The following is a 14,932-nucleotide window of genomic DNA, read 5'->3' on the forward strand; positions in this document are numbered from 1 at the left end:
GAAGATAACCCCAAATTCTAGATCCCCGATCATCCCAACTGGGCTCCACTACTGATCAGCAAGAAACAAAACATAGTAACGACCAAGGTCCTCGTCGAAGCATCACCTGCACTGGCATCCTCGGCACCTGCAGCTATTTTGGTAGTATCTTGTCAGTCACGAGGACTTAACAATCTCAAAACCTGCGAGATCAAGACTATTTAAGCTTATGGGTAGGATGTGGTAATGAGTTGGAGTTGCAGCATTTGATAAGCAAAATATGGTGGCTAAAGGCGAGTACAATAGTAAGAAGAGAAACTACGCAACGATCGTCATAGAGAAGTGATAAAGAAGTGAAACTGAAACTACTTACGCACAATCATAACACAAAGACCGTGTTCACTTCCCAGACTCCGCCAAAAAGAGACCATCACGGCTACACACGCGGTGATGCATTTTAATTAAGTCAAGTGTCAAGTTATCTACAACCGGATATTAACAAATTCCCATCTGCCACATAACTGCAGGCACGACCATCGAAAGTTTATACCCTACAGTGGTGTCCCAACTTAGCCCATCACAAGCTCTCACGATCAACGAAGGATACTCCTTCTCCCGGGAAGACCCGGTCAGTCTCGGAATCCCGGTTACAAGACGTTTCGACAATGGTTAAACAGGACCAGCAAGACCGCCCAAATGTGCCGACAAATCACGATTGGAGCTACACATATCTCGTTCTCAGGGCACACTGGATAGTTCAAGCTACGAATAAAACCAGCCCTGAAGTTTCCCCGAGGTGGCCCCGCAGGTTGCCCGGTTCGGACCAACACTCAGAGGAGCTTTGGCCGGGGGGGTTTAAAATAAAGATGACCCTCGAGTCTACAGAACCCAAGGGAAAGGTATAGATGGTGGGTAGGCAAATGTAAAACCAAAGTTGGGCCTTGCTGGAGGAGTTTTATTCAAAGCAAACTATCGAGGGGTTCCCATAAACCCAACCGCGTGAGGAACACAAAATCAAGGAAAATAACACCGGTATGACGGAAACTAAGGCGGCAAGAGTGGAATAAAACACTGTTCCAACATGGAGCAAGCTTCAATTTCACCTGCAACTAACAATGCTATAAGAGCGGCTGAGCCAAAGCAGTAACATAGACAAACAACGGGTTGCTAGGAAGGTCGGTTAGAGGCTTGACGTGGCAATATGGGAGGCATGGTAAACAGGTGATAGGTAGCGCAGCATAGCGATAGAACGTAGCAACTAGCAAGCAAAGATAGAAGTGATATCGAGGGTAATGGTCATCTTTCCTGAAATCCCGATAGGATGAAGAACGAGTCCATGAAGAAGATGAACGGGCGTAGTCAAACGAATCCTCACGAACGCAACATTATCGGAACTACCAAGGGGAAGCGCACCCGAAAAGAAGCAAACAACATGGTAAACAACCATCACATAAACATGGCATGATGCACAATCAAGTATGATGCATGTCCGGTTTAAAGAGGCATGGCATGGCAAAGTGCACAAACAATACTACAAGTTAAGTGGAGCTCAATATGCAACGAGTTGCCTATTGACAAAACACCACGTTGACATATTTAGTTTAATCTCGTTAAAGCTACCCAACTATATTAAATGTTGTTAAACATGGCAAGAGGTGAAGCATAATTAAACTAACTATTTAGGCAAGTTTAAATGAAGGTCAGAACAACAAACAACAATTCCAGTAAATCGCCACCTATCATTTAACAATTTGATGCAAACAACAATTTTAAGCATTAAATGTTGCTATCATGATGCGGATGACATATGCAAGTTTTATGCAATATTTATGAAAATGTTAACATGAGCATGTTATGAAGCATTTGGTCACCATGGCGGAACGAAAGGGGTGCCACGGCAACGACAACGGAAATGGTGCCACGACAACATTCCGATGATCCGACAACTCATCAAGGTGTCGGTGCAAAAGAAAGATAGGATGTGCAGAATGTGCAAAGCAACGTGGAGTGATCCCGGATACCAGGTGTCCCATGAATCGGTGGCATGGCAAACGAGGACGTGCAAGCGACAACTCGAACACGATGCAAACACGAGCACCTCATACAACACACATGCATTTGTTCATGGGCGGTCGTCTCGGGGTTATACCTTCGAATCCAACGTCTTTGGGGCGACGGTGGTGGAAGTAGTGGTACACTGCGATGGTAGTCGTACACGAGTTGTAGTCGAACTTGACAGAGCCAATGTCCTCGAGGGTAGTCAAGGTACTTGGGGTCTTCAGACTTGCTGGTCTTGGTTCTTGCGATGGTAGTGGTACACGGCAACCGTAGTCGAACTTGAAGGGTCGTCAACGGCGTGGCACTTGGTGTCCATGTGGTCTTCGAGAAACTTGACAGACCGGTTGCTCCGAGTCCTCGGTCCTCATGCTACTTGCCGAAATCCAAGAGGGTCTTGGCAAGATCCAGAACAACACAAAAGGCCTCGATTGATAGCGTTCAAAATGACACGATGAACTGGTCACCTCCGATGGTGGCAGGTTTCGCAGATGGGGTGCTCGCATGAGTGGTATGGGGCAAGGGCAGTTTCAAACACATTTGAATTTAATTCAAATGGGTGAATTGGGAGTGGGGGTTTGGAAGGTCCAAAAATGCTCGGATTTTTGGTGAAGCTTGGAAAAGTGATGAAAGAATTTATGGACAAAGTTTGAGGTCAAGAAGTGAGATAACAAAGGCATGGGGAATTATTTTACAAGTGTGTTATGGTGATTCCACATCAATGGAATATTTAATAATAGCTCCCTAATATTGGGAGGATATGTTATAAAGAGAAATCACCATTGTGAATATCCTTCAATTTAAATGGTCCGAGGATCCACATGATTTATTTAATTGAGTTTTAAAAAGGTTGCATGATGAAATGATGCAATGCAAATGATGCAATGATGAATGAATGACATGAACAAAATGCAAAACAAAGACAAAAACCCAACCACGAAGGAAATATCATATCACATAGCCGGAAAAGGCAAGAGTTGGAGTTACAATCATGGAAAGTTACATCCAGGGTGTTACAACACTCCACCACTACAAGAGGATCTCGTCCCAAGATCTAGGATGGCACCGAAGAGAAATGGGAGAGGAAGAGAAGAGGTAAAACTAAGTTGCTTCTTCGACAAATGAGTGAAACCAAAGAACCTTGAGAGGTTGCAGAGTTTAAAGAAAGAACACAACAGAGTTGAACACTATTGAGAGCACTGCGGTAGAAAATAGAAACAAGGAACACCATATGAACCTTGGAGGTTGCAAAGCTATGAATGACGAGTACAATGGACAAGAAGGAATTGGAACCACTCTGGTTGAAATGAGGTAAACAAGAAACAAGGAAGATCAAATTCGGACAGCACTCCAGTTGAAAAGAGATGCAAGACTTGATAAGATAAAAGGAACTTGGATAGAGGACACAACACTCCCATTGAATGGAAAAGCAAGGAAAAGAACATGATCTTCACAATTTGAGATGATGAGTTAAAAGAGCAACATTGCAATGCCTCCGGAAGAAATAATAGAAGATAGATCATTGGAATAACAGAATGGAGAAGAAAATGCCAACTTCTGCCGCAAATGAGCTTGGAAAGCACCCTTCCAAGAAGGATATGACGGAGTTATTCGAAAATCAACAATGAAACGAATAAGCTTGTAGTGGGCTTAAGGCAAACATCTCAAGACTAAGAGGTGACAACCGGCCACTAATGGAAAACATTGATTTGATTGAGAGCACCAAAGATATGAAAAACTTCTTTCACCGCGAGAATAGGTGGAAACTTGGATTACTGATAGACACCACAATTAGCAACATTCATTAGGGAAGGCTTTAAGTGAAATCTATACCAAGATAACTCCAACGAAGAGATTGATGGATTTAAAATACCTCATTCTCGACAACATGTGAAGCATGAAACATGAATGGAAATCGTCAAGAATGATATAACACCATCTCAAAAGATAAGGTAGGAGAATTGCACTTTGGAATGAAAGATGAAGAATGCTTGAACGTCTCAAAACAAAACATGTGTTGAGCACCATGTTTAATTTTGATTATAGCTTGGCGGGTCATAACTTCGAGCCAAACCTTGAAGAACAATTGAAGGATGAAAAGAATCCTTGACGACCCACCATGTAGAGCCTCCATGAAGAACTCTGATAATAAAAGGATGATAAATAAAAAAAATAAGTTGAGAACACAAGGTGAAGCCTTGCGATGATTTAGATGGAGCTTCGCGATGATATAACCGAGAATACTTGGAATTCTAGAAAAGAAAAGATGAAGCATCTCGAACCGAGAAAAATGACATGACGAACAACTCTGGAATGAAGAAACTAGATCACTTGGATGAAACAATAATAAGAATTACGTTATGCGTATCCTTCAGAAATTTAAATTGATGACAAGCAACGGATTTGGCATACTACTTATTCTCGTAGAAAGGATTAATAGAGATATAGCGTAAACTTGAGAAGGTCTTCAACGAACCACCAGTATGATTGAAACAAGGAATAAATTAAATATGAGAACATAGGAAGAGGAATCTTGAAAGAATCACCGTAAGAACTGAAAATTAAAGTAACCAAGGAACAATTCACCAGGAGGAATTGGAAAATGAATGAAGATACTTGAGGGGATTTAGATACATGAGGACGAAGAGATCGTGAACTGATTAGAGGATGTTTGAATGATGCACAGGTAGAATTGGGTAATGAGAGATGAATATTGAGAACAAATAAATCTTTTGAAATGATGGCCTTTGGATGATCAAGAAATGAAAACAACTCCTGGAATGCTCTGGATGGATATGAAAAGAATTCTTTCATTCGAAAATAATTATGAAAGGATGGCATCAAGCTTGAACTATGCATCTTTGGAAGAACGGTTAAGGATTTAAGAGGAACTCTTCTCCGGTCTTGAAAATTTGAGAATGACGATGAGAAACACCACCATGAATTGTTGAGACACTCCCGGATGAAGAATAGAAAGGTTGAACCAACGATGAAAAGAATATGAAAGCGAACTTGGAGGAAACATTTGACTGATGAGAAATCATTTTTATGTCAAACTTTGAAAGAATTCGAGAATTGCTCCTGATAAATTAGAAGAGTCAGGTAAGATCATGGGAAAAGACCTGTGGGTAGGTCCCACTCGAAAGAAACATCGTTGAAGGATTGCTTGAAATAGAGATTGCACCGGTAGAATTAAATGGCTTGAATGAGATAACAACCTCAAAATAACTTGAACGGATTGAGAATGGAAACACGAATCTTCTGAGATATCCTCGGCACTTCGGATATGAAGAGAGATAGGTGAAAAATTAATAGGTGCACCAGCATGGGAAAACATTTGAAACGGGGAAAGGGATATGATCAACACCGAAAGCTTGAGTTAAATCCACAGGAAAAGAATACGAGAATGAAGAATGATGAACTTGAAGCTCGTGAGCACCTTCACGAGGGATCACCGGATCAGAACATTGATTGAAAAGAGTGAAGATACTTCACATGAATAAATGGATACTTGATTAAGATATATGAGTTGTTGAAGAAAATGGTGGGAGGGAGAAAAAACAAAGACAACTTGGGACGGATGAAACAAACACCATTGAGAAAACTTAGAATTGATCTCGCAAATGTTGAAATGATCGGATCCACTTGAAGAGAAGCACGCCGGTTGGAAACGAATTAACATGATGACCTGGATGATCAAGAAGGATTAGTATTCACATAGCAATATGAGAACACCGTTTAGGGAAGGTATGGAATCAACACTTGACATCGAAGCAACTCGAATACCACAAATAAAACAAAACAAAGGATTTGGCTTGCAGAATAAGTCGGAAAGAAACATATGATAGAGATTTTGTCTGAAATTTTCATGGTGGGGCCTACACGGGATCGATCGTACAACAGGATCATGTACTAGGAAGTGCACATGACATACAAAGCATCCCCGAGTCAGCATAGCCAAGGACTCCTCAAGACACAACGAGACCACTGTAAAAATGACCGTGGATAGGCGGACCACTAGACATCGAACCCCAATCTTATATCATGCATCTGTCGGAAAGAGAAAAAAACTAGAGCTACTTGAATTCCCACCTATAAAACTCCAGAAACTTTCTGGTTATGCAATCTGGTATTGGGGATACATGGGAAGCAATATATATCTCACCCAAAACTAACAATCCCTACATCCAGCTGTATCCATCCGTCAACACATAACCAAGAAACCTTCGAAAATCATGTACCTCAACCTTCCAAAAGCATCCGTTATACTAGCTATGGCAATACTCCCGAACTCCCGCCCCAGTACTGGGTGGCGTCAAGGTTATCTTACCACTAGCTGCATAAAATAGATTTTTGATGTCGGCGAAACTCAGGTATTCCAGAACTGCAACGATAAAATTGTGACGATAACACCTCGGAGCTCAACTCCCGGGGACACTGCGATAACCCCTAAATGTCAGGAGGCACCAAGAACAATGTTCTCGTCACAAGAATATCAGAAGAATCCCAAGATACCCCGCGTGATCCTAAATTTTTCTTAGTGAAATTTTAGGAGAGGGAAGATAAAACATCTATGTCAGGAGACCTCACCAGAGCAATGGGACTGAGGAGTAAAAAGAATCCTACTCTCCGATATATACAATCCTAAGACTCAAAACATTTTGTTCTAGACTCAACAACGTTCGCGATTTGATCAAGCTGGGGGCTCCTAAGTCATGGATGGCTCTGATTACCAAATTGTAATGCCCACGATGTGGCTATATCTCCCACATGTCGAGGAAGACTTAGAGGCATAACCGCATTGTGGTTGTTTCGCAAGAAGGGTCATCTTCACACAATCCCATGTAATGAACAAGGAAGGGATAAGGAGTTGGCTTACAATCATCACTTCATACAAGTACTTAAATAAATCATACATCATTCAGAGTACATGCATAGTCCGACTACGGACAAATCCAAATGAAAAGAAGATAACCCCAAATGCTAGATCCCTGATTGTCCCAACTGGGCTCCACTACAGATCATCAGGAAACGAAACATAGTAACGACCAAGGTCCTCGTCGAAGCATCACCTGCACTGGCATCCTCGGCACCTGCAGCTTTTTTGGTAGTATCTTGTGAGTCACGAGGACTTAACAATCTCAAAACCTGCGAGATCAAGACTATTTAAGCTTATGTGTAGGATGTGGTAATGAGGTGGAGCTGCAGCATTTGATAAGCAAAATATGGTGGCTAAAGGCGAGTACAAGAGTAAGAAGAGAAACTACGCAACGATCGTCATCTAGAAGTGATCAAGAAGTGATCCTGAAACTACTTACGCACAATCATAACACAAAACCGTGTTCACTTCCTAGACTCCGCCGAAAAGAGACCATCACGGCTACACACGCGGTTGATGCATTTTAATTAAGTCAAGTGTCAAGTTATCTACAACCGGAAATTAACAAATTCCCATCTGCCTCATAACCGCGGGCATGGCTCTCGAAAGTTTATACCCTGCAAGGGTGTCCCAACTTAGCCCATCACAAGCTCTCACGATCAACGAAGGATATTCCTTCTCCCGGAAAGACCCGATCAGTCTCGGAATCCACGTTACAAGACATTTCAACAATGGTAAAACAAGACCAGCAAGACCGCCGAATGTGCCGATAAATCCCGATAGGAGCTGCACATATCTCGTTCTCAGGGCTCAGTGGATAGGTCAAGCTACGAGTAAAACCAGCCCTCAAGTTTCCTCGAGGTGGCCATGCAGGTTGCGTGGTTCGGACCAACACTCAGAGTAGCACTGGCCCCGGGGCGTTTAAAATAAAGATGACCCTTGAGTCTTCGGAACCCAAGGGAAAGGTATAGGTGGTGGGTAGGAAAATGTAAAACCAAAGTTGGGCCTTGCTGGAGGAGTTTTATTCAAAGCAAACTGTCAAGGGGTTCCCATAAACCCAACCGCGTGAGGAACGCAAAATCAAGGAACATAACACCGGTATGACGGAAACTGAGGCGGCAAGAGTGGAACAAAACACTAGGCAAAAGGCCGAGGCTTCCACCCTTTACCAGGTATATAGATGCATTAATTAAAATAAGAGATATTGTGATATCCCAACATAAACATGTTCCAACATGGAGCAATCTTCAACTTCACCTGCAACTAACAATGCTATAAGAGGGGCTAAGCCAAAGCAGTAACATAGACAAACAACGGGTTGCTAGGAAGGTCGGTTAGAGGCTTGACGTGGCAATATGGGAGGCATGGTAAACAAGTGATAGGTAGCGCAGCATAGCGATAGAACGTAGCAACTAGCAAGCAAAGATAGAAGTGATATCGAGGGTAATGGTCATCTTGCCTGAAATCCCGATAGGATGAAGAACGAGTCCATGAAGAAGACGAATGGGCATAGTCAAACGAATCCTCAAGAACGCAACGTTACCGGAACTACCAAGGGGAAGCGCACCCGGAAAGAAGCAAACAACATGGTAAATAACCATCACATAAACATGGCATGATGCATAATCAAGTATGACGCATGTCCGGTTTAAAGAGGCATGGCATGGCAAAGTGCACAAACAATACTACAAGTTAAGTGGAGCTCAATATGCAGCGAGTTGCATATTGACGAAACACCACATTGACATATTTAGTTTAATCTCATTAAAGCTACCCAACAATATTAAATATTGTTAAACATGGCAAGAGGTGAAGCATAATTAAACTAACTATTTAGGAAAGTTTAAATGAAGGCCGGAAGAACAAACAACAATTCCTGTAAATCGCCACCTGTCATTTAGCAATTTGATGCAAACAACAATTTTAAGCTTTAAATGTTGCTATCATGATGCGGATGACATATGCAAGTTTTATGCAATATTTATGAAAATATTGACATGAGCATGTTATGCAGCATTTGGTCACCATGGCGGAATGAAAGGGGTGCCACCGCAACGACAATGTAAATGGTGCCACGGCAACATTCTGATGATCCGACAACTCATCGAGGTGTCGGTGCAAAAGAAAGATAGGATGTGCGGAATGTGCAAAGCAACGGGGAGTGATCCCGGTTACCGGGTGTCCCACGAATCGGTGGCATGTCAAACGAGGACACGCAAGCAACAACTCGAACATGATGCAAACACGAGCATCTCATACAACACACATGCATTTGTTCACGGGCGGTCGTCTCGGGGTTATACCTTCGAATCCAACGTCTTCGGGGCAATGGTAGTGGAAGTAGTGGTACACGGTGACGGTAGACATACACGAGTTGTAGTCGAACTTGACGGAGCCAATGTCCTCGAGGGTAGTCGTAGTACTTGTGGTCTTCGGACTTGCCGGTCTCGGTTCTTGCGATGGTAGTGGTACACGGCAACCGTAGTCGAACTTGAAGGGTCGTCAACGTTGTGGCACTTGGCGTCCATGTGGTCTCCGAGAAACTTGACAGACCGGTTGCTCCGAGTCCTCGGTCCTCATGCTACTTGCCGAAATCCAAGAGGGTCTTGGTGAGATCCAGAACGACACAGAAGGCCTCTGTTGATAGCATTCAAAATGACACGATGAACTGGTCACCTCCGATGGTGTCAGGTTTCGCAGATGGGGTGCTCGCAGGAGTGGTATGGGGCAAGGGAAGATTCAAACACATTTGAATTTAATTCAAATGGGTGAATAGGTAGTGGGTGTTTGGAAGGTCCAAAAATGCTCGGATTTTTGGTGAAGCTTGGAAAAGTGATGAAAAAATTTATGGACAAAGTTTGAGGTCAAGAAGTGAGAAAACAAGGGCATGGGGAATTATTTTACAAGTGTGTTATGGTGATTCCACATCAATGGAATATTTAATAATAGCTCCCTAATGTTGGGAGGATATGTTATAAAGAGAAATCACCATTGTGAATATCCTTCAATTTAAATTGTCCGAGGATCCACACAATTTATTTAGTTGAGTTTTAAAAATGGTTGCATGATGACATGATGCAATGCAAACGATGCAATGATGACTGCATGACATGAACAAAATGCAAAACGAAGACAAAAACCCAACCACGAAGGAAATATCATATCACATACCAGGAAAAGGCAAGAGTAGGAGTTACAATCATGGAAAGTTACATCCGGGGTGTTACAACCTATGACCCTCAGGTTCATTCACTTTTAATTTACTAAAAACCCAAAAATACTTATTGCAACTTATTTACTTTTGTTTTCCTTTTTTATCTATCTACCACTATCATATTTAATCCTTACAATTGGCGAGTATAAGTGGATTGAGAACCCTCTTGCCCACGTTGGGTGCAAGTATTTGCTTCGTGTGTGTAGGTGCCGCTTATGTTGTTTGTGTGGTGTCTCGTACTGGTTCGATAAACCTTTATTCTTAACTGAGGGAAATACTATCTGCTACTATACTTCATCACCCTTCCTCTACGAGGAACTCCCAACGCCTATCACTAGCAATCTCCTACCCCATCCGCTGCAAGAAGGTGAAGATGTATGTGTCGACGACCGAGAAGCACAAAGGGTGGATCTTCTACAAGTGTGTGAAGCATGGGGTTGGTCAATGAATTTGAGCCGACATTTTCATGATTTTGGTGATTTTTGACTGAAATGGTGACACCTTTTTGACCGATTAAGTTTTTGTTTCATAGGTTACGTGTGATTTTGGCACTGCTAACTAGAGTATGTTGTACCTTGTTGATCACAATATACTCACTGGTGATGCTGTTGTGGATGCAGTTGCTGCTGTAGAGGATAGTCGGTAGGTGCCTTTTCTTTACAAAATAGAAAGGAGGTGCGCCAGGCTACAATGGAACAAAGTGCAAGGAATGCATTCAACAGGAGGCCTAGTCCGATGAATATCTTCTTACCCCTACGTACATGCAAGTATCTTAATGATGAGATTGGATGACAACTGAAGTAGACATAGAAACTGTTGGTTCTCAATCAGCTGTAGCGGAGAAAAATAGTAAACTTTAATATCCTTCGCTCTTCTAGGGTCGTCCGCGTTGTGTCGCATGATGGGTCATTGTTGTCCTTGTATCGAACTTCTTTTTCTTTCTCGTTTGCCTTTGCGAATTATCTTGTAAACTGTTATAATCTTAAGGGCCTTATTCCAAGGTTGGGCAATAGCCTGTTATCTAAGTAGAAAAAAAAGGAAAGTCCGACGCCTTTTCAACTAGCTTCCCACAGTCAAAAACTGAACAACCACAAAGTAGGCCTTTCCTTAAGAGTAATGTTCAAAATATCGTCTGATTCACCGATTTATCATTTAATTTATCGCTTATCCATGGGTGACCGCTTACATTATACCTTATCTTTGTTATTTATTATTTATGTCGATTTATTGCTCGGACAGGCGATTAATCAGGAATCTAGCGATTAATCACGTTGATCCCCAGTGGTCAAAAAATAAAACAAGGCATCCTCTTCAATAGGCTCCCACATGTGACACATGAGGCCCTGTTCAATGGGACATGTGTTATAGTGTTGTCCATTTTATTTTTCATTAACTCATTGTTTGACATGAAAGACATAGTGTTGTCCTATTTAAAGGCTTAGAGCGCACTGACGGTTATTTCCATTTCTAACTTATTAGTGCTTGGAACCTGGGAATTGCAAGCAAAAACTAGCCGATTAATAGTGGACCGACAAAATCAATTAATCACCCTATTTTTGATTAATCTCTAATCCCCAGCCGATTGAAATGCTAACAATAAGCGATATCCTCAACATTATTAAGATTATGTGGGTGTCGCCTACGGGTGTGGTTTCCCTCCTTGGAGGCATCGCTTAGGTGTGTCGGCATCTCCCCCTCTTGTTTGGGTTGCTGTCCCCGGGTGAAAGCCTACATCTTGGACCGGTGATGGCGGCGTCCTGGCGCCGTTCCTCAGTTGGGAGCATTGTGGATGGAGACATGGCTTGGAAGTTTGGTGATGCGGTCCTCCAGTCCATGTCGCTAGTCCGAGTAAAGGTTCTTGGGCGCAATGTACGTCCACGCCGATGAGTCCAAGATGGTGGCTTTCTCGGGGCCAACCGAGTCCCTCCACCCACTCGCAATCTTCTTCAATCAAGGCTGGTTGGTGCATTGGCAAGGGAAGTCCGGTTAAAGGTGCTACTCTTTGAGGTGATCGGTGTACGTCCAAACGCGGCATTGTTGCTATGGTCAGGACAGGTTCCTTTGCGTTGTGTTTGTAATGTGTGCGGTGACTTCTCTTCAGATTAGTTTGGGTATGGTGTTGGAACTATACTTGTTGTTCGCACTGAGTTAGAGTCGCTTGTATTTGTATTCTGCCTTCTATAAAAATATATCGGAAAACAAAGTAGGCCTTATCAGGCAAATAAGATTCCAATCAACATTAGTTGTTTCTTTTTGTATGATCTGTCATTGTATAAACATAATCTGATATATACACAACCAATAGTATACATATTCTTGAGCACCAATTTCCGTCGCCTCCCACCATGCACACTAATCTTTAAAAATTATAGCATGACCTATACAAAACGACGAAGAGCAGAACAAAACAAGAACCACCCAAGGGAGATAATAACCAAGAAAGAGGCAAAAGCAAGAGCAATTTGCACCCACCTAATTAAGTTATCTCCCAAATCAACACCCCAAGAAACTGCACCGATCGTTTCTCTTCTTTGACCACCCTTTCTTCAACTGCGTGTGCACATTTCAATCCACCAAGTGATAGGAAGAGATGCATTTGACATGCATGCATGCATCAACATCTCTCGTTAATTTCCTCCTTTTTTTTTCTTCCTTTTTCTCTTTGCACGCATGCACGTACGAACTGATTGGTACGCTAGCTCTTCTAGCGTATGGCTTAGGTGCCGCTCACTCCTCAAGTACCGGCGACGATGGCCGGTAGAGGTCGTAGGGCGCCCAGAGGTAGTCGACGGTGCACGGCCGCCGGGCATCGAGACGGTGCCACGGCTTTCCCTTGCCGCTCCAGTGCAGCAGGCTGATGGGTCCCGGGTGCAGGCCCCGGCACCGCCCTTTGACATTGTCGCCGCCTAGCCCGTGCTGGTTCCACCGGTGGTCCACGGCCTGGATATCCCCGGCGAGCACCAGAAGGAACGGCGGCAGAGAGCCGAGGTGGTAGATTCTCTTCTGCTTCTGCACGGCCATCCACCCTTCCACCCGCCTCGTGTACCCGCCGGTGCGCCACTGGTCCACGTCCATCACCATCACGCCGGTGTTGAAGTAGCACGGGCGCCGCCCGTGGAATGTCCCGCTGAGCGCCCGGTCCATCCAAAATGTGTCCGTGAAGTAGTTGGTGAAGTTGGCGTGGCAGTACTCCGGTGCGCCCACCACGTGGCCCGCGAGGTCCACAGAGAAGAGTGTGCGGATGTCGTCGACGACGATCACGTCGGAGTCGAGGTAGATAACCCGGCGCACATCAGGGGGAAGCGTGTCGGCAAGGTAGATGCGCGCGTAGTTGAGCGGCTGGTCTAGCGCATGGCGGATCGACCGGGAGATACGTCCCCGGACGCGCGACGGGTCGAATCGGTACACGCGGAGGTCCAGGTAAGGGAAGGTCGCTAGCAGCATGGCGACGAGGTCACCGTCCATCCGGGCGGCGAGGAAGTGAAATACCACGTTCTCCGGGCACGCTGTGTGCTGCAGGATGGAGAGCACGCCGGCCATGGTGCCACGGAGGTAGTTAGCGTCCAGCGTCATGGCGACGTTCACCTTGTCACCGCCAGCGCACTCGGCGCCGTTTCGGAAGGCGGGCGCCTCGCGGAACGTAGGGATAGAATCCAACGGCTGCCGGATCATCATGGCAGGGTCGACGCGGATGCCAGCGACGGCGGTCGCCGCGTCTCCGAGCAGCACGAGGAGCGCAATGAAGACGACACAGTCGGTTGGAAGCATCGTGTGTGTCCGGCCAGCGGAGCGGGCGAGACAATTGAAGGGTGGCCGAGTGGTTGTCGCCGGCAAGGCAAACCAATGGCGACAACGGCGGCGGCAGGGAAGAGGGCACGGAGAAGGTGGCCACCCTGGTCCCTGGCAATGGTTGGGACGGGGTTAGGAAGGGAGGGGGGGCCACCATCAAAACGGTGGAGAAAGGAAAGTGTAAGGTGAAGAGGAGATGGGACAAACATGGTGGCAATGGATGGGGGTGGTGGGCGGCTGGGAGGGAAGGTAGGAGCACGGACAAGAAGGTGGTGGCACCAATAAGATGGCTCTGCCACCTATAGTTGGATCATTTCCATGCATTTCGTGTTGACATGGAGTAATATGGATTGGCTTCAGTTGACTCCAGATTAATGCTTTGCCAACCTACTGTCTGATTAGAAACAGGGCCAACATTAGGACATCTCCAATGCTCACCGTGAAACTGCCCACATACGTTTGGACCATGCGGACTGAATGTGTTGTGTCGTCCAATATGGATTTCTATTGGTCTATGAGACGGCCTGAAAGTACTTCTTCCCGTAAACCGGAAACAAATAAGGGGCGCTTTACGGGCGTCTGAACCTCTGCCACACCCATGTCTAACCGCACTGGCCCATGTGCCCCTGCGGCCCCTCCCCTGTACATGGGTTGAAGCGTGGCCGCTCCCGATGACCGCCACGGCCGCAACCCTCGCTGTGGCCGTCATCCGGCGGCCCGCTGCCGACCCACCGCCACCTAATTAACCCTACCACCTTTCCCTCGCGCGCCCCCTTCCTTCCCCTCCATCGCTGTCGCCGCCCGCACCCGAGGCCACCGTCGTCGCCTCGTCTCGCCGTCGCCGACCGCCACCCCAATGGCCCCCACGAGCCTCGCCGTCCCTCTCCTTGTCAATGGCGTTGAGCCCCCGCGCTCCTCCTCTCCTTCTGTGTCCGCCGACCCAGGGCCACGCCCGGCCGCGCCTCGTGCCCCTCGTGCGCCAGCATGGCCGCCCGCTCGCGTGCCGCGCCGTGCTC

At 45.4% G+C, this 14,932-nt stretch overlaps 1 protein-coding gene across 1 annotated transcript; it reads right to left on the minus strand.

The window, feature by feature from the left end:
* Positions 1–12,426: 12,426 nt before the first annotated feature.
* Positions 12,427–14,057, minus strand: LOC119293626 (probable galacturonosyltransferase-like 4). Its single transcript, XM_037572025.1, has one exon. It carries the CDS (start codon positions 13,893–13,895, stop codon positions 12,855–12,857), a length of 1,041 nt encoding a protein of 346 aa, XP_037427922.1. The 5' UTR covers positions 13,896–14,057; the 3' UTR covers positions 12,427–12,854.
* Between the last annotated feature and the right edge of the window lie 875 nt (positions 14,058–14,932).

The sequence above is a fragment of the Triticum dicoccoides genome, chromosome 4B (genome assembly GCF_002162155.2).
Source record: "Triticum dicoccoides isolate Atlit2015 ecotype Zavitan chromosome 4B, WEW_v2.0, whole genome shotgun sequence".
In the NCBI taxonomy this organism is placed as follows: Eukaryota; Viridiplantae; Streptophyta; class Magnoliopsida; order Poales; family Poaceae; genus Triticum; species Triticum dicoccoides.

Bases quoted from the DNA above. Each gene is read 5' to 3' on its own strand.
- LOC119293626 (XM_037572025.1), bottom strand. From the start codon at position 13,895: ATGCTTCCAACCGACTGTGTCGTCTTCATTGCGCTCCTCGTGCTGCTC.